General features: G+C 38.9%; 1 protein-coding gene across 8 annotated transcripts in view; it reads right to left on the minus strand.

Moving 5' to 3' along the window:
• Nucleotides 1–20939, minus strand: part of CD44 (CD44 molecule (IN blood group)) — a 98902-nt gene that overhangs the window by 36216 nt on the left and 41747 nt on the right. For 3 of the 8 annotated variants that reach the window (XM_023586476.3, XM_058305577.2, XM_023586472.3), the window contains exons 4-8: nucleotides 14897–14968; nucleotides 12049–12279; nucleotides 3445–3570; nucleotides 2139–2294; nucleotides 237–347 (exon numbers count right to left, since the gene is read on the minus strand). In XM_023586476.3, the coding sequence (XP_023442244.2) occupies nucleotides 237–347; nucleotides 2139–2294; nucleotides 3445–3570; nucleotides 12049–12279; nucleotides 14897–14968 (696 nt within the window). The remainder of the gene's footprint in view (nucleotides 1–236; nucleotides 348–2138; nucleotides 2295–3444; nucleotides 3571–12048; nucleotides 12280–14896; nucleotides 14969–20939) is intronic. The other 5 variants (XM_023586473.3, XM_004446844.5, XM_004446843.5 and 2 more) reach the window with 5 other exon arrangements.

The raw sequence follows: 20939 nt of genomic DNA on the forward strand, positions 1-20939 counted from the left end.
ACCATAAGCCATTTTAGCATATTCATTTTTATAATGAAGCAATATAAAATATCGTGTCTAGATTGTGTGATCAACAAATGATTCTTAAATAGTATTGTATATCTTCGCAAAAGGTCACTAAGAATTGGTGATGAGATATTAACTACATTTCCTACTCTGTCCCAAAGGCTAACCTTTGCAGCATCATAATCTTTGAGGGAAAAAAAATCTTGAATTAAACATGCATAACCCATTACCAGTCATCCTTGTGGCTGTCTCAAGCAATATTTCTGGATGCGATACAGCAGGATTCCATTGGGTCCCATCTTCATTCTCTTTTGTGTAGTTAACCAGTGGTGTGGAAGAAACTGTGATGATGATGATTGAAGCAATTAGGAAAATGCTATTTCTTGAATCTTCACCACTTGTTTTGCATATTTATCCCTTCTTTAGTTCATAGAATGAATCATCTACACCAGATTATACAGATGGTAGAGTAGAAATGGAGGGAAAGCAGAAAGTGCCTTCATCTTAATTCAGCCAAAATGTGAAGCATCTCAATGTCCTTTGTATTCTGTCATAGAATATCTTGGTATTCTGAACATGAGATCTTCAGAGTGATCAGACAAAGCTACAGCAGGAGGAAGAACAGTTTTGAAAACACCAGCCGTCCACCGAGGATAGCCAAAGGCAACAGGGTTTTGCCCATCCATGCAGTTCTTAGCAGCCCTCTGCACTTGAAAGCCCAAGGAATCTAACTGAAAAGGTAGATTCCTGAAAGTTACACCACAATAGTCTCTTTATTTTTTGGTAATTTTGGTGGGGAAAGAAATACCCTGAGCAGCCAGAGCTTTCCTGGAGATGATTCTGGGAAAGAGTAGACTTGAACAGCCATATACAGATATGGCTACACATTTACCAAACATCCATGGTATTCTCATCAAATACAAAACATATTAGGAGCAGGTCATTTATAGCCAATGAAAGCAAACCAAGACACAAGCATTCAGTAGAAAAAGAGCATAGTAGCCGACCACCAACACAGCAGTGCACCGAAAAAAAAAGCATAAATCCACCAGTGCATGATGTTTTCACCCAAAACATTAGGGCTTGGATAGGAGATACAACTGACAGAAGGATCATGACAAAATCAGAATCACAATCTCTTTTGTGAAAGGTTATTTACAAATCCACCCCAGTTCCTTCAAACTTTATTTTGATACCCAAATAATACAAAACTCTTCAAAAAGCTAATCTATCAGCTCTATCAGCTAATCTATCAGCAAAGAGAATACAATTTAGAATCATTAACCACATTTCCAATAAGCACGAAAAAGTGAAAATTATCATACCTCTCCAGAAGAATTATGTGCATAGGTGCTAAGAAAAGCAGTTAATTGAAATTGGAAAATATGCCACGGAGACCAAAAATACCGTGCTGGGACCCTGACGATACAACTTATTTCAAGGTGATCTGTTTGGCTTGTCACCATGGGAGTTTAATTTCTTAAATATCAAGACCACATATTTACTTTTGGTCGAAAGGAAGGGCCACATCCTGAACCCAGGAGACAGTGTTATTTGGTTTTCTTTTTGAAGTTACTAAAAAGAGCTTGCTTTTGCCACAGACAAAGTTCTGGATAGGTGGCAAGTGTAAGGAACACATTGTTTAAAAGTCTGGACATGAAACATATAGTTAATTTCAAGTACTTATATCAATGCCATATACTCAGAAGTCTGGCCCATGCTATTTTCTGGATGCTTCCCCACACTGTGTTTTCCATTTGGGGAAGCTCCAGGACCTGTCTGGATTCAGTGATATGGACCTGAGAGAGATCATCTACCACCCAAAAGACTCACTTCTCTAAGGAAAAGCAGAGCTATGGTAGAGTCAGGTTCAGGATTCTTATCCCTGTTCACAGTTATATATAGAAAACTCAGTCATCTGGCAGAATATTACATCAACCTTTGGATGTTTTTTAGGGACATTCTCAGCTCAATTTCCACCTTTTTTTCACAAAATGTTTTATAATTATCACAAATTCTGATACTATCATGCAGTGGTTTCAATATTTGCTTTTAATAATTGGTACTGAACATCATTCAGATTAATCAGTAAACCTTGCATAAATGGCTCAACCATAATTGATTATTCTTACTGGTGCCGGCGATAAAATCTTCATCATCATCAATGCCTGATCCAGAATAACTTGGGGAGTTCTCTTTTCCATCTTCATTTTCTTCATTTGGTTCCCAGCCTGTTGAGATGGTACTTGAATCCATACCTGTTGTGGTGACTTGCATTAGTGGTTGAGCTGGATGCCAAACAACATTTGACAAAGGAAGAAAATTATATGCAGAAGGCATTGTGTGCTGCCCAAAATTAAAGTAGGAAACTGAGAGAGTTTTCTTGCAGGACTATGTTTCTGTGTCCTAGTCATTGTAGCTAGTATAGGGATGAATCACAATTGGCCATGATTTTTACAACCAAACATTCTCTTTAAGGAAGCTAAAAGAATAATATGCACCCTTTCAGATGCATTTAATATTAACTATTAAACATGCCATTATAACTTGGATGCCAAGAAATGAATGGAAAGATTCACAAGTGCCCATTTGTTTTGTCAAGCCACCTTCAGGAAAATCTTGAAATCTAAATCCATATCAATCATTTCTAAAATCCTTCCGTTGTGTTAATAATTTGCAAATTCATATTTTTATCATCTCTAGCATCAGATCACTGTATTTCCTAATGTAAATGAAAGCTACACTGAAGTTCTCAACAATACTTTAATATAGAGTCAAAAAATGTTAGTCAGTTTACAGGGAAATCATTTCTGGTATTAGCCAATCAAAAGGGTTGACTAGGGTGCACTGCAGTAGACATTTTAGGAAATTCTTACTTTTTCTTTTGGATGCAGTCATAAAAAATGAAATGGAAACCTTCTACCTCTTCTCAATGGTTACAGTGGAAGTCTCTTTACTGGAAAAATTTCTCATACTTTATATAGAATTCCAGAAATCTTTTGGAATGACAATATGACTTTCCATTCTATGAGTGTCTACTCAAAGAATAGATTAATTGATGGAGATTTTCTATATTTTGTAGGTCTAGCAATGCTATTTCATTTTTTCTGAAAATTCAAGAACTTTTTACAACTTTGATTACTTTGGATGATGTATAAACAATCTTTCAGAATCAAAATTTTGTTTTGTCATCAAGAAAGATCTCCATAGCCTCATCCTAGGCTATGTTAATTCTATAGGTTAGAAAAAAGAAATCTGCTTACTAATATTATGAAAATTAGACATATAGATCTTACAGCTCATGCTGCTTCTAAAATCAGCACAAAGACATGAAAGACTAGAATGGATTTTAGACTTTGACAACATCTCCACAGATCAATGGTAATTATTGAAGACTGTCAAGAAAACATATAAAATGAGATATTCATAATTCATTACCAGCCATTTTTGTTGTGTGAAGATGATTCTTGGCCTGTGATGGTTGAAACAACCATGAAAACCAATCCTGGACTTCTTGCCTCTTGGTTGCTCTCTCAGGAGTTGTACCACTAGTGCTGGGCAAAGCTGTTGTGACCATGATTGAATTGATGGTTGACAGGTTAATTATCAGTTCCTAAGGAATAGCACTTTTACACTTTCAGTACTCAAGAGAATCATCTATACTTGGTAGATAGAAAAAGGAAAAGCAAAGAAGTTCTGGTTTTTCCAGTGACCAAACCTAAAGTTCATAGAAAGTCAGAGATGGAAGGACCTTAAATATCATCTGGTTGATGCTCCTCATTTTAAAGATGGAAAAAATATGTTGGACAGACTTTATGACTTGTCTGAAGTCACAAGACTAATAAGAAATAGATCTCAAGGAGGTCAGAAACTCAAGGAGGGATTAAATCCTCTATTTTCAAGTGGCCACACTAGGACCTATGATGAGAATTTTAGCAAGAAAAATATTCTTCCAAATATTGGGTTTAAAAATTAATAATCTAAACTATTCAACAATAGGTTTCTTCGTAAAATGCTATGTTCCCACCATCAGGCAGAAACTGGATAATCACTTCACAGGAAAGTTCTGTCAGAGATTAAATGATGAGAAGATTGTTTTAATGAGATCATTTAAGAGTCTTTCCAAATCTGAGAGTCTATGATTCTAAAACCCAACTTTCCAGAGTTCTAGCCCACTGGTCTTCTATACAACATATATTGGCCAACCAATATCATTCTCCTAGGATTTAGGGTATGATATTTCTGCCAGAAACCCCAGAAATAATTCCAGCATCCCAAATACAGAAGAACGACAAAGTAGAAGATTGAAAGAGATGCTTTTTCACTTTCTCAGATTAGAGTCCCGAAATTCTCTAGCAACTTTATCCAGAGTCATTTCTTATGTCAACACTATTTTGCAAAGCAAAACAGAACATTCTGAGTCCCGTGTTTTACAAAATAGGATAATTAATCAAGAAAGACAGATAGAGATGAATTGACCCAATGACCCCAGCAATAAGACCATAAGCAGGAGTCCTGGACACAAAATAGAGACTTGAAAAGTTCCAAATACTGCCATTTCCTCAGCCATGATGTACATCAGAAGAATATCTGATAAAAGGAGACCAAACACTGAGAACAACTTTAAGCAGAGAAGCTGAAATATTATTAAATCCCCAAATACAAAAGTATGGTGACTTAGATTGCTTTTCTTCAGCTATCAAGAAAGCCCAGAAATGACCCAAGAGAAAGCACCACCAAGAAGAAATTCTCCTCCACACTATTTGTTCTATGAAGATAAATATTGTAAACATTTAAAAATACATTGTCTTTATTCCACAGAGCTCCCCACCCCCACCAGCATTATCATCATCATTAGACCATGGCAACCATGACATCAGCACTATTTTCCTTATAGGACTATTTGTAGAAATAACGGATTATTGGTCAAGGTCTTAGAAGCTAAGCAAATGAAATGGACCATTTTTATGACTCTTCTTCTGCAGAAAGAATGCCTAATTTGAAATATGGCCATATCCCACATCAACAAAAGTTATTAAGTGAAGTTATGCTTGTAATCTTCCATTTTTAGAGACAGTAAAAGTTTTCTCTTAAAAGCCTCCAAATCAAAATACTTTGCAAGGATTTACCACTAACAGTCAGACATCCAAGGAGTTTGTTAGAGGCCTAGATGATGATGTGGATCAAGAGGTCATTTTTTACACTTTACTTTTGAAGTTTTAAGTATCCAAATAAGTGTCCAAGACTTTCACTCTCCTATAAATTAGCGTTTTCTGCTATTATCATTAACTGTGATAGTTAGATCAGCAGAAAGGAGTAGGCATTTTCTAAAAGACTTCTTTCTAAGGGCATGTTCTGAATGAATCTCATAGTTAAATTATTTTTGAATGAAAAATAATTCTAATTCTATGTACATGTTGCCAAAAGGAAAGCAGGCAGGGCATTTAGGAGTGATCAGTCATATCCCCAGACCAACAGGCCTCCCTGCTAAAAGAAATGGTACCAGACCCTATTCTCTCTAAGAATGGTGAAGAAGCATCAATAGGAAACTTCGGCGTGATAACAGATGCCCTTTTCCTTCACACTGAAAGACCTGCCGTTCAGGACAACTGATAAGCAAAAGACATAACAGTTTACCTGTCATTGCTGCTGGTGTGAGATGAGTCTCACGCTGTGAATTACCAAACGAGGGCCAGATCCAATTGTTTTGCTCCTGAGCTGCTGCATGTCTGTTTGAGTGTACAGTTGAAGTAACTAAATCAATTATGAAAATATCATATAGTGAGATCCCTCTAGGAAACCTTCACTCTCAACTCTGTCTCTCTGTAATGTCTGTATCTATTACAGAATAAAAATCAGAAAAGAAACATCGAGACCTGGTTTTATCTTTCCAGACTCCAAAAGTCTCCCAGAATCTTAGGATAATACAAATGCAACTCTATATGGGTCTATACATTCTTGTTCAAACTGAACCCTCAGAATACAAACTTAGAGCAAAATCAAGCAGCAACTTAAACACCGATGATGGGAAGAGATTTTCTATCTACTTGATTTGGTGAACTGAAGTCTTAGATGCAGCATTTTATGCATTAATTCTTGGATTGTCTTTGGCGGTACTGTGGTGTGGCCATTATTGTACCCTTGGAACTTGTGATGAAAATGGGCTCCAACCCCTCTCATCAACCTTGAGTCAAGCTTATACTTGAACAGAAACTTCGCAAAAGATGTATATTTGAAGTATTGAGTTCAGAACAAGCCTTCTTGAATGTCCATCTATGACTTACTGTCACAATTCAAATTCAGCATGTGTTACCAGAAAACAAAACAAAAAAAAAAAATTGTCAAAACCAGAGAAATTCTGGATCGAAATTAAATTTAGAGAAAGAATAATCATTAAAATTTCTCAATTTAAAATCCCTTATCACTTTTAGTTGAAAAAGATGGTGGTCCCACTCCCCCCACAGAATTTTATAACAACTAGCAAAAACTGATAGAGCCATCATCCTAAAAATTCTGGAAAAGAGTTAAAAGATTGCAGTAACTTGGCAAGGGCCAAAGCAAGGAAATGTAGTTTCAAAACAGTAGAAGCAGCTCGTCATGCTATGGATGGCTTCTCTCCCACCTCCTCCCTGACATAGCATAGAGCCAGCCTGCACTCCCAGTGTGGATCCCTGGCCATGTTCCAGAAGGAAAGACTAACCCTATGTGCATCCTGGGATGCCTGCATGTGGGTGCCCGTCTATCAGGGGGCAGACTTAAAGACTGAACCAGGACACTCATCTTTGGCTCACCATTCCAGAATGTATCCTATAGGGAGAAAGAGCTTACAGATAGCTAAAGCAGTTTAAGGAACAATGAAGTGGACTGGGGCAAAGGAATATTGGCTTTTAAGACACACGATAGAGCACCAGTGGGGGGGGGGGGGGAGGTAAAGCTTATTTCATAGGGAGTAGAGGGATCATTTGAATTTCTGTAAGTGAGAGAGTTCCTAAGGCCACAAGCTAGCACAACTCAGAACAAGACACGGACCCAGAAAAGACAGATAAGACCATTCACTTTAATTTCACTCTGAGCTGATCTTAATTATAGAAGGGTTAAACTTTGAAGGAGAGCTCCAGCTAATGCAGAGCCAATTTGCAAAGACTGTGAAAGGTATTCTTTGCCTTGGTTTGTTTCTTTGTTAGATCCTGGCACTCAAGGACATATCTGTCATATCACTAACTGCATACAAACTTAAGGAACAGGCAGCTCAGGGACTAAATCCAAGAGTTTTACATTAAAATGTTATAACATACAATGTGCAGAAAACAAACAAAGAAACAGGAAATGATTGCCAATCTAAAAGAACAAGATAAAAAATCAGAAAAGACCAGACTTTCTATATATGGACAAAGATTTTTTTAAAAAATGATCTTCAATATTCTCAAGAAGATAAAGGATAGCATGGGACAGAATTAAAGGATATTAATGATGAATTAACAATATGGAAAATCTCAAAAAGAGAGAGAATTTTTTAAAAAGGAACCAAATAGAAACACTGGAGTGAAAGACCACAGTAGCTGAAATGGAAAATTCCCTAGGGGTTTCAACACCAGATTGGAAATGGCAGAAGAAAGAATCATGAACTCAAAGCGAAATAGTTCAGATTGAAGATCAGAAAGAAAAAAGAATGGAAAAAGCGAACAGAGTCTAAGAGACTTATGGGGCACCATCAAGCATGCCAATTCATCCATTATAGGAGTTCCAGAAGAAGAACAAAAAGAGAAAGGGGCAGAAGAAATAGCCAAAGAAATAATGGCAGAAAAGTTTCAAAATTTAACAAAAGACATGAATGATTGCATTCAAGAAGCCCAATGAACCCCAAACAGGGTAAAATTGAAGAGAATCTGCCTGGACATATAATAGTCAAACTGCTGAATACCAAGGACAAGGAGAAAGTTCTGAAATCTGCAAGACAAAAGCAACGTGTTATGTACAAGCAAGTACTTATAAGATTAAATTAGAAACCATGGAAGAAAGATGGGAGTGGGGCAAACAGTGTTTGAATGTGTTGTTGGTACATTACTGGTCCCAAATCAAATGTGACTGTTATAGATTTAGGATGTTAAATTTAAGCCCCATGTTAACCACAAAGAAAATAAATGAAAAATATCTCAGAAGGAAATGAGAAGGGGTTCAAAATGGTAAACAAAATACTCAAATAAAAATGAAAGAAGTCATACTAGCAGAACTGAGGGACAAAAAGGGTATAAGACTTATAAGACCAAATAGCAACAATGGCAAAAGAAAAGTCCTGTACTGTCAGTAGTTACTTTACAAATGGATTAAACTCTCCAGTCAAAAGGCAGAGATTGACAGAATGGATAAAAAGTCATGACCCAACAATATGCTGTATACAAGAGACTCACCTTAAATTCAAAGATACAACAGTTTGATTGAAAGTTAAAGAATGAAATAAATATACCATGCAAATAGTAAACAATAGAGGGTTGAGGTAGCTATGCTAATATCAGAAAAAATTGACTTTCAATCACAACTATTACAAGAGACAAAGAAGGTTACTATATACTGATAAAGGGGCTAATTCAGCAAGAAGACATACCAATTTTAAATATACATGCACCTAATGGCAGAGCCCCAGTGTGTCTGAAGCAAATACTGACAGATTTGAAGGAAGAAATATGCAGTTCCACATTATATTAGTAAGATAAATCAATATCCACTTTCAATAGTAGATAGAACGTCTATGTAGAGGATAAGAAAATACAAGATTTGAACAATACTATGAACCACTTAGAGCTAATCAACATAAATAGAACACTTCACCCAACAGCAGCAGGATGCACATGCTTCTCTGGCACACACGGATCATTTTCCAGTGTATACCATATGTTAGGTCACAAAACACATTTTAATAAATTAAAAAATATTGAAATCATACAATGTATCTTCTTTCACCACAACAGAATGAAGCTAGAAATCAATAATAATAATAATAATAAATGATGATAATAATAATTTGAGGTGATTCTTGCATAAGTTATGGCCTATCATCAAACCTCAGAAGACTCCATAAACCCCAGGTTTAAAGTTTGGTTCTATACACACCAACAACCTGCAGAATATGTCCCATGCTATTAAAAATCACATTAGCTCAGAAAAGAGAGTATAGAGAAAGAAGACAATTTCATGACTGATGCCCCCAGATAAGCCTGAGCATCCTCCTGAAAAATCTTCAAATATCTCCTTCTCACTTCAGTAACTTTATTAAAGACGCAAAGTTCCTGGTACCCTTACCCTATAGTACACCAGGAAGAGACCGATAGGAAATAAGCACACAAGGACAAGGTAGGAATAGGCAATATTTCAGTCTTCATGAAAGGAGCTGTGTGAGAGTAAATAATGGTAAAAACTACAGCCTGGTTAGCAGAGTTTCCAAGTCTCTTCACCCAAGTAGACCAGGCCATAACCAAGAAAAATAATTATTCCTTTGAGACCCAGAAGGCAAGGTATTAGAGTGTTCCAAGGCAGGAGATGGCTTCCTGAATTAATCTAGGTTTCTTAATTCCTAAGAATTCCAAATCATCAATGGAAAAGAGGCTGATGACATGCCTCCAAGAATGGTTCTTCCAAAAAAGAACACTTATAATAACAATCCCATGGGAAGTCAAAACCTATCCAGATGGTTGTTCTTACTGACTTTTCCTATTGCCACCACCCACTAAGGACCCTTAAGAAAGGAATGAGGCAGCCAAGGCAGAGCTGTACTTCTATGTACGCAGCCAGCCCTCCTCTTGAACTCTGCCCTCCTGCTTGCATTAGTAAGGATTTGTAATCACCCTCTCTCTCTCAGTTCCAGCTCTCAGTCCAACAGTCATGAGATTTTGGGAACCTCTTGCTGGGTTTAGAAAATAGTGTTCTATTCAGGAACTCAGCAGAGCTAACTTTTTTTAATATGCCATATAACACTTCCAGGTTTTCTACCTGGTTGTTTTCTTTGATACCTTTCTTTGCATGAATTCATCTATTTGGAGCTGCCATTAGCCCTTTTGGATCCCTTAACAATTACAGAATGAAGATCAGGTTTAGTCATGATCTTCCTGTTGGTGGACAAATTAGTCTCCCTCTTTCTTCACTACTAAAAGTAACTTAGGAATGTCTTCTGGAAGGAGGAAAGTAAAATTCTTTTCTCAGCCCAAATCCTGAATCATGTTTTAGTTTAGTCTCATAACACTCCCTTTCTTTGATTTCTGAACTTGTAGGTAGGCTCCAAGAAGGCAGGTGCTGGTCCTAAGCCCCCCATAGCTACAGCCCTGTCTTATGCAGAGAAGATTTCAAATATTGGCTGAAAGAATAAATGAATGAATGAGTGAATACTAATCCTTATTTCGCTTTGCTATTACTTTCTAATGGCATTTTCCACCAGATCTCCAGCATCTAGAATAGGCTTAGTTCAGAGTAGGTCCTTAAAAAATATTTGTTAACTAATTGAGGCAGGAAAACTACAGTCCTTTTAACATGTGCTATGACTGTTAATAAAATGTGCTGACTGCCTTTGCTAAAGCACATGTGAAATAGTCACTATTTTAAGTAGACTATTAGAGGCTTGAAAGTTAACTTCATCTAGTCCCCACAAGGTATATTTTATCAGGATTTTCTTACTTGGTGGGAAATGGTACTTTAGGGCAAACTCGTTCTGTTTCCTGATGAGACCACTAATTGTTATGTTTGCCAACATCTGACAAATCCACACGCTCTAATAATAAGCACCTTCAGCATTTAGAAAGGCAGGCAATCCAAAAAGTAGCAAGTTGCCACCAGCACTGAAGCTTAGCAAAAACCTCTCTCAAGGGCTGTCTACAGAGCTATAAACAATGAGGTGAGGCAATCCCCACAAAGCCAATAATTCTGGCAGTTTGAGAATATATATATCTTGAAATGCTTCAAAGTCTTGGCAGATAGTGCCTGGGATCCCAAATCTATTTGTGCCATCCCCTCGGCAAGGTGTGAACAGAAATTTCAAACGCCATTGAGCGAGTGAATTTGAATCCGTGTGCTCTGGAGGCATCGCTGGCTCCCAGGCCTTGCAAAGGGGCCAATCCTGAGAAGTCACAAACCAGCAAATTTTGGCCCCACCATTTGAAGGGCTAGAGTTCCACCCCCTTGAGAGCCATAGCCAGGAAAAGAGAAAATCCATACCATTGTAGGAAAGCTGCTCAAGACATAGAGGCCCTACTTAAATTTGAATAATCCTCCACAGAAGAAAGGCAGCCAATACGGAAACCTGTTTCAAAATAGACCACAGGAGAAAAGAAAAGAGGGAGAAGGGGTGAGAGGGAGATGTAAACGCTTTCCAATGAAACTGAAGCATAAGGGGCAAAATCCCAGAGAAATCTAATGCAGCGTTTACATATTTCCACTCTCGCAGTCTGGAGTAATGAATTACCCACACAAGTCAAACAAGCATTAAGAGCCTTCCCCAACAAGCTGTGATCTAAAACTTTGAGGCTGATTTTATTTGACAAGCTAATTCCTCCAGATATACTTACCTGGACCAAAAATAAAGGCATTATTTAGTATCTCATGAATATCACTGAATATTGTACAAGCAATAACGAGTATAACTTAGATTAAAGTTAGGGGAAAAAAGTAGCAGATAGAATGGTGTTTATATGCAATGATCCCAGTTTTATGAAAACAGTCTTATCCATGAGCGGATGAGAACAAGGAGACATGCAGAAACCAAAACCATTTTTGCATCAGCTTGGATTGTCTCTGGGAATAAGAGAATAAGGGAAGCTCTTCTAAAAAATAATTCCTATAGGACAATTCTTACCCCAAGATAAGAAAAACAGTAGTAGACAGGAAAAACTGGAGGCAGTAGTAGTCACTGCCTACACAGCCACAACTGTCCCCTCCCCAAGTGATGTCACCTACTTCGAGGGACAGGAGAAAATCAGCATGAATGCACATCACTCAGGAAGATCAGAGACATTTTGCAAAGAATTGTTATTGGAAAGCACAGTGATCCGTTGCCCTTACTGGTAGCAGGAGAGTTCTCGGTGTTGGTAGAGAAAAAAGGACCGCCTTGGTCTTGAGTTGGGTCTGCAGTGGGAAGGACAGTGTGGAAGATGTAACCTCCTGAAGTGCTTCTCTCGCTGGAGGATCCACTGCTCACGTCCTCGTCGGCGGGGGTGCTGGGATGGATGTCTTCAGGATTAGTTCTGTATTCTCCCTTCTGGGTATAGCGGGTGCCATCACGGTTAACAATAGCTAAGAGAAAGAGAAAGTACTTTCAGAACTTCACAGTTGACACTTCCTGAGTACAGAAAAGACTGGATGATCACCTCAGAGAGTAATTCCAACACTATTTCCTTTCCTTCTTTTTTTTTTAACTAAGAAAAGCTACCTATCCAGGGGTGGGATAGTGACAGGATGTGAATACAGTGAAGCTTCCCCTACTCACAAAACAACCTGGAAATTGGGAGGGGGAAAAGGATAGGTTGAATCCCAGCTCCACCATTTATTAACTGTTTGGCACTAGCCAAGATAACTCTCTGAGCTTCAGTAAAATGAGGATGATAAAACATTCTGAAAGGGATTGTTACAAGCATTAGATCATGCATTGTATGTAAAATGTTCAGCACAGTATTCAAAATATAGGTAATGGGAAGCAGAAGGGGCTCAAGTGATTAAGCTCCTGCCTACCACATGGGAGGTCTTGGGTTTGGTTCCCGGTGCCTCCTGGAGATGAGCAAGACAGTGAGCTGGCACAATGGGCAGGCGCAGTGAGGTGATGCAACAAGATGATGCAACAAAGAGACACAAAGGGGAAAAACAATGAGAGACACAATAAACCAGGGAGTTGAGGTGGCTCAAGTGACTGAGTGCCTATCTCCCACATGGGAGGTCACAGGTTTGGTCCCCAGTGCCTCCTAAAGAGAAGACGAGCAGAAACAGAGAGCACACAACAAATGGACACAGAGAGCAGACAGTGAGCACAAACAACAAGGGGGGTGGGGGTAAATAAACAAAATAAATCTTTAAAAATAAATAGAGTTCAATAAGTGATCATTTGCATGTTGGGTTCTCTAGTCTCCTTTCCAGTGTGCATGTAAAATTTGTTGCTATTAATTTCAACTACTTACAGAAAAGATTGAAGTAGCAGATAGAGAGGCTATTAGTCTCAGCAGGGAAGATACATTTGCAAATCCATGAAGAAATTAGATTTTCTTTCTAAGTTGTAAATATTGTAAGTTCATGTGAACCTTGACTCCTGGCTAAGAAAATCAGCATGTCTAAATATTGTCAGAGACTCTGCCATCCTCTGTGAAATTCAAGCTTGAAATTAAATAGTATGGATGTATATCAAGAAGATCAAAGTCTTTGGTCTAAACAAGGAAAGGACTAGAATGGGCAAGAGGAGAAAAAAGCAAAAATGAATCTTTCATTGTTCCTTCCTAAAATACTCAAATCTTAGGCTGCTCATTATACAAGTGTGTATTTGGCTGAAATTGTTTTCTGCTGTATTCCAGTGATGGGACTGACGATTATATTTGTCCACCTATCAAGGTTGCCCAAGTGGAGCTATGAATAAAACATAAATGTAAAGAAAGAGGAGGAGGAGGAGGAAGGGAAGAAGGAAGAAAATCCCAAAGTCTCAATCACTCTGATAATCTCTGCAAGTGAAGACCTGATATCAAAACATTGACCATCCACTTACAGGTCTGAACTTCAAAGGAGTTCTGTTAGAGACCAAGGAATGGGGCATTTATTGAGCATCTACTATGAGCTGGGCATGCATTAGACACATTACCTCTCTTACTGTTCATGCCCCTCATATATTTTTCCATTAAGCATGCGAGAAACCTGATGTTCAAAAAGCTTAAGTCACTTCTCTAAGTTCACCCAGGGAGTAAGGAACTAGGATTTTAAACCAGGCCTCCCTGAGACAGCACATTTCACGTTGTAGGGGTTATGGAGTGGCGCCTCTCCTTCCTGTTGCAAGGCACAGGCCAGGGGCCAGTTCCTGAAACAACAGTGGGAAGCTTGACTTGTGGGGTCTGGGGAGCGTCTCTTCCCTCTACCATTACTGGGCACACTGAGACGGGTCTAGCTTCGGGGAAGAAATCGGGCTTCCTCAATCTGCAGTAATTCTCAGAGATGAGAGGCAGGGGGATTAGGGTTGACAGGCATATGTTTTAAAGTTCTGGTTGGGATTTGCTGTCTTCCAAAGTGCCTGATGCATGTTTCTGGGGGGAATCAAGGTGATTGTAGGTGGATGGGGTATAAATAATGTTGAAACACATACCCGGAATTTTGTACCTGTCACAGTTATCTTTCAACATTTCAGGTCTACAAAATAGTAAACCCCTTTTGGGCCAGAATGCTCCTTCTCGCCCCACCCTTGTTAATCCCCCTCTATAAGGGACAGCCTGGCTCAGATTCAGAACCTTCCACAGCTAGAATTTAAGAACATAAGTTAGTTTTTCTTACCTTTGAACTTATTTTTAGGTTACCTTCTACTAATGACAAAAGATATTGGTTTTCCATTTGCAGTTTCTATTTTTAAAATAAGTATATTTTAGATAGAAAACAATGGGCCAATTAAAAGAAAAAATCAAGTAAATGAAAGTGCTGGGTACATGGATATGTGATAACATTCGAAAGTGGTTTTCAAATGACCGATGTTTGAGGAACAATGTATTAGGGTAAACCAGAGAGCAGTCCCAAGCCATCGCAGCAAACGGGCAAAGAATATTGAATCACAGCTAACTATGCCTAGCTTTAGGGAGGTTACTGTTCTTCTATTAAAGCATAAAGCAGAAAATGATTCTGATCCCTTTCCCAAGAATGGGGACACTCCATCAAGTTTGGGAGAGATACGTACTTATGGTAATTGGTCCATCAAAGGCATTGGGCAAGTCTGTGACAGATGTACAGTCTTCTCTGTCTGGCAGAGCTATGGGGAAGGAGAAAAAAAAGGCATGAGAACTCAAAAAAAAAAAAAAAGCAATTAAAATTCTATTAGTTAGGATGGAGTTTTATCATAACTTGTCCCAAATAATTTTCTTTTTTCTGAAACTTAGTGAACCTGCTAGGATGTTAGGACCTTTACAATGCATTTTCCATTTATATTCAGCTTCATAAATTTCTGCAAACTTACCTGCTCCCCTACTCATTCTAACAAATGCATTGATGAACAAATATATATGCTATATATCATGGTCTGTAGAAGGCAGGGTGTGCAATGGTGAACAAGATAGACATGGTCTTTCTCTAATGAAGCTTATATTAGGAAGGGTTTTTTAAATTTTATTATTATGAAAGTAGCATATGAAATTGTAAAAAAAAAAAAAAGTCAATAGAAAGAAGAAACATATGAACCAAAATAAGAAAATCATTTGTAATCCTGGAGACCTATAGAAATGACAGAAAAAATTGGCAGGTGCACACGTCAAATGTTTAATCAACAGGAACAGCATGACAAACTCATTATTAAAATAAAATAATCCACAAAAAATTCACTCAATAGAAATTATTTTTAAACAAATTAACTTTTAGTCTTTTATGAATGTTTTAATTTATTAATTTAACTAATCTCTTTAAGTGTCTACCACGTAGACACCATTCTCAGCGTGCAGTCTCTGAGGTTGATCATCTTTGGCCCACATACCCAGAATATTTCCCGAGAATACTTCCTCGGCACAGGTACCTCTACCTTCTTTTTCTGTTGTCTTCCATTTATCTTTTCCTACTTTGCCCCTTTCTTCAGGAATAAAGGTTTTGGTAGTACCTTGGATCTGCCTCTATCATCCACAAACATCACTGGCAGCCCTCCCAGCAGTATTTGTAGTCCTCTAAAATCAGGCCCTGAAGTCCTACCCTGCATGCGATCCCATGGGGCTCTAAAAGCAGACTGCAGAGTATCTTATAATTCCACTCATGCCAAGATGCTCCATTCAGTCACGAGCCTCTATTCTTTTGGGCTCTTAAAACCTCAGAGAGCTTTAAACTGGCTTTGCTGTAACAGGAAGCTTGGATCCATTTGTGCATTACAGCTTTTACATCATGTGTGCAGTTGTGTGTGTGTGTGAGTGTGTGTATGTGCGAATGGTTCAATTTAAAATGGCAGTTTGTTAGGCTGGTTTCTCCCAGAGGTACTTCTTGGCAAAGAGGAAATAAGGCAGGAATGGATGGAGGGAGGGAGGGAAGAAGGCAAGCAGACTGCTGTCACAAAGAAGGCTGCTTTCAAAAATATTGCAAGTGACCTGCTATAAATTGTTGGGTTCGCATAACACTGCGGGCGGCTGGGTGGAAACAAATTGAACAAAACAGGTTTGAATGCCTCCAATTCCTAGGAACATCCTTTCCCACAGATAACAGGGATGCCCTTTCCCTGCTTATTTCTTTGGCCCCATAAACAAACTAATGGGCAGCTTTACATATTCAACTGGAGAAAAGCAGATTTTAGGAAAACCCATTTTGGCAAAGGCTAATCTAAAAGATTTCTCAGAAGATGACTCTTCCAAGAGAAAGGTGGCCTCCTTGGTGAGGTCAGTCCCCATCACCCAGTCTGAAAGAGCCCTTATCACACTCTTTATCACTGTCACTTTCATCCTGCTCTCATTTCCTCTCTGCACTTACCACTATCTAAAATTATCTTGTTCATGTAGTTCCATGCCTATTAACACCACATCTCCCAATCCTAACATCCTAACCTCTACTTCCCCTACATCCATGGTAACATGTAAGCTCCACAAGACACTGACCTTATCTGGCCCAGCCAGCACATTTACGTGTGATGGGGACGCCAAGGTAGGTATCTGATAAATATTCAATAAATGAATGAAAAAGGGAAAAATTACTAATATATTTTCCCAAGAGTCCATTTTCCCAGTAAACATACCTAAGATGTCAACCTCCAAAATGGTCTGCAAATAAAAATAGGTTTGGCAGTGCCGCAAGCAGGGGCTCCTGCGGGCTCTAGAGACATCGGCATACTTTAAGCAGGGAAGACAGTCCCAGGAATTTGACGCCCTGTCAGTGGGTGTTACCTTGGAATATATGATAACCTATTCCCCCAATCTATCAGAGTTAGACTCATTTATAATTTTCCTACACATGGCTCATATGCCCCTTTTATTTAAACCTATTATTAGCTCTATACCAGGTAAGTGTGTGTCCCAGATATGTAAATCTTTCAGGTATTCATGTGCTGGCTGAGCCTTGAATCTCAGCAGAGTTGCAGCCAACACCTACTGTCCAGTTCATCAGACTCACCCAGGACAACTAACAAAAGGATGATGATGGACGATGCCCATCCATATCGACAACTGCAAGCAAGACAGCTTCAGCCATCTGCCCCAATGGGATCTAAGCCCCCTCTCAGTCGGAAGCTGAGTAAGCCTGAGCATCCCCAAATCCTCGAGATTGAGGAGGAATGAACAAACATAAGGTGGGAATGTAACTATGGACGAAAGTAGACTTATGATTCTAGTAATGGAAGTACTTGTAACATTGAGTTTCTGAGTGGAGGAAGAGGGAAGAACAGGTATAACATCGGGCATTTTTGAGACATTAGAATTTTTCTGCATGACATTGCAATGACAGTTACAGGCCATTAAACATGTTGTCAAACCTACAAAATTGTGTGGAGCAAAGTATAAACCATAAAGTAAACCATAGACTATAGTTAGTAAAAATGCTTCAATATGTGTCCATCAATTGTAACAAATGTATCACATTAAGGAAAGATGTTAATGTGGGAAAGTGTGGGAGGGGGAGGGATGGAGTATATGGGAATCCTCTATATTTCTGACGTAACATTTATGCAATCTAAAGTTTCTTTAAAAATAAAATAACAAAAAACTGGTTTGAGGTTTTAGATAAATCCTGAATGTCAATATCATAAGAAATAATTAAGAAAGTTACAAATACAGCAACTCATTTATTAATTTTAAGCATTGGCTCAACACTTACATGCCAGTCTAAACGATGAAAAAGGAGAAAAAATTATGAACTTGATCTTATCTCTGCTTTCAAGGAATTCTCAAAGTCATGGGAGATGATAATAACTAATATTTCTTTAGCATTTTACCATTTTCTCAAAACTTCCCCACCAAGTTTCTCATTTGATAATCAGGGTACACAGTCACCCAAGACCTTGGGGTGCACCTAACCTGTTTGTCTTGGTGACATCACCAAAGACTGGCCTGGCCTTTTGGATGCTTCTAGTGTTCTTCTGCTGCACATACCCAGAAACAGGCCTTGGCTTATGGCTTCTTGAGGCCAGGGATGCAAAACCCTCACCCAAATTCGAATACATCTGCAACTAACAGTATGTGCTGGGATCTCCAGGAATTGAGTTATCATACAACAGGGTACTGTGCCAAAGAAAACTAAACTATAATGAGTAGAGCAGTTGTTCAAATGGAGCCCCTTCATGCTCCAATTTCCTTAACTCTTTAGAAAAGAACATCAAATCTGGCAAGCATGGTGGAGGGTGACCCAAATGTGCAATTAATATGCTCCTTTTCCCACGACAGATGACAGAGTCTCATTTAGACAGCTCTTCATTCTGTCTAAGGAGCACTGGGCTGTTGGGAAAATTCAGGCTGGTGAGGCTTTCCTAAACAAAAGATTTGCTAGAAAGACTCTGTGGTGGGCTTCCTGGTGGGCTGTGTTCTCAGAGACCTTGGTTCTACTACACCAGAAGAGCCACCAGAGATGCTAGTTACTCAGAACAGCCAACCAACCAGGGCCAGAGGGAAAGGCACCTTCCTCGGTGCTTGATACATTCTAGGTATCCAGTAAGTACCTGTTGAATAAATGAGTGAAGGAATATAGAATTCTCCCTTAAATTCTACCTTCAGAAGAGAACGAGGCATTTTACTGGAAGCAAACTTGAAAAACTAACTCAAGCCAGTCTTCTAAGTGTTGCTAACTACCAGGGATGTTGGGCTGGGCCTGGCCACGCGAGCAACGGCAGTAAACATCAGGACGCTCTTTCAAGGGTCTGTCACTTGTAAATCGCAGGCCAGCTTTCACAAAGACACTGCTGAAATTTTAAGCTTTCAGTGGCTATGTGCTAAGATCAAGCTGACTTTGGGGCCACACACTGCAACCCGACCACTTGCTCGAAGCTATCAGGCCGAGTCAGACTCAAGCGTCTTTCCAATGAGATCCGTTTCATGGAGCAGAAGGCTATCAAGGTCCTTAGTTCACAGAAAGCTCCAAACCAAGACATTTACGTATCCACAGACATATACTCTTCCCCAGTTCTTTGTGTCTGTTTTAGCTCCTTGTTTCAGCAAGGTTTCTAATGCCTTTAAGATAAGAAATACGGTCTCATTTTCGTTCTTTATCCCACTAGCACACTAGCGCTACTAGCACACTAGTGCACTTTATCCCACTAGTACTGAGCACACATGGTCTCTCAATAAATACCCTATTTAAAACTTAAAGAGAAAATTACAAAAGCAGCCTATACACATTGAGTGAATTTGGAAAATATAGGAAAGAAAAAAAATTACTCCTACCTTTACTACCTAAATACAGCCATTTTGCCAGGCACTATACCCACAGCACTTCTCAAACTTTTCGACTGAGCTAACCCCTTAAAAGGAGAGGAAAGTTAAGGAATACTGCTAACTTTATGCTCTGTGAATGGGCCCAACTCATGGGAAAAGTGAAGGCAGGGAGAAAAATCTCAGTAGCAACCTGCCTACCTGGCTTCAATTACAGGCATTAAAACAGTTAAGCGTCTATCTTTTTGAGTCGAGGTTCTTTCTGGCAAGGAATACCAACTTGTAAAACAGGTGAGACAATGTGGATATGTAACTTACGTAACTTATTGCACACATCCACTCAACAAGATTCAGTGGAGAAGCAACAAGCAAGAAACCAGAGACTCAGAAGTATGTGGTCTCACAGCCTTCTCCCACGTGACAGACCACATCATCTAAAGCATAGACTCTTCCCAAAGTTTTCCCAGTCTAATGTGCCAAGGTGGAGCTACTGCGATCACATGTTGTTCTATGTCTATTTCCTGTTAACTTTATTTATGTGTGGTTTTTCTCATTATAATGTTATTAGAACTGGGAACTGGCCATGGACTTGGTACCATTTTACCACAGTTGGACTCTGTACTCCTTTTGTTCAGACTCCATTTGTGTTCTTTTCCATCTAACGGGGAGGAGTAAACAGTCTATGGTTTTCTCCCTTGTGGTTTGTGTGTCTCTCCATAGGTTTGGTGACCTGTATAAATTTGCCATAAATTACTGGCTTCACCCAATCCATTTTAACCAACTAACCCTGACAGCCTCATTTTCTCCTAAACTCTAGGTTTTTTGCTCTGAATTTCCACTCTGATCTCTACTGCTTATGCAAAAATAGGTTGGTAGTATAGCCAAAAGCCACTGATGTATTCTCACAATTTCTTTGATTTCCTTTTTTTTTCAGCTTAAAAACCCACGCAGATTTTTTATTCTCTTACCATGTATATCATGCATATTATCTGCGTTTTTCTCATAAAAATAATGTCTCAACGTTGTATGATAGCATATAATGTCATCTGTGTTTGTCTCATATAGATAATGTCTTAAGACACTTTCTACCTAACTCAACATTCTCCTCCCATCTTCAAGGAAAGCTGACACACTAGGAAAATGTGCCAAGTTTACCTCGTGGCTTCATCTTCCCCTACACATAACCTTGATCCTTCATGGGGAACGTCAAGTCCCAGCTTGATGGCTGGCATACAAGTATTTGACACTTATGGTTTGACCCTTCTCAAAAGACCCTGAAGACTCGTGATGCCTAGAATTCTTTATTTCTGCTGGGGCTTGAATTAGAATTGTAAGCATGTGTCTCTAGGCTGGGGGTTGACAGGGAGCCTGGCTAGCTGCCCAGCATCCACATCTTAACTTGGC

The sequence above is a fragment of the Dasypus novemcinctus genome, chromosome 10 (genome assembly GCF_030445035.2).
Source record: "Dasypus novemcinctus isolate mDasNov1 chromosome 10, mDasNov1.1.hap2, whole genome shotgun sequence".
Classification (NCBI taxonomy): Eukaryota; Metazoa; Chordata; class Mammalia; order Cingulata; family Dasypodidae; genus Dasypus; species Dasypus novemcinctus.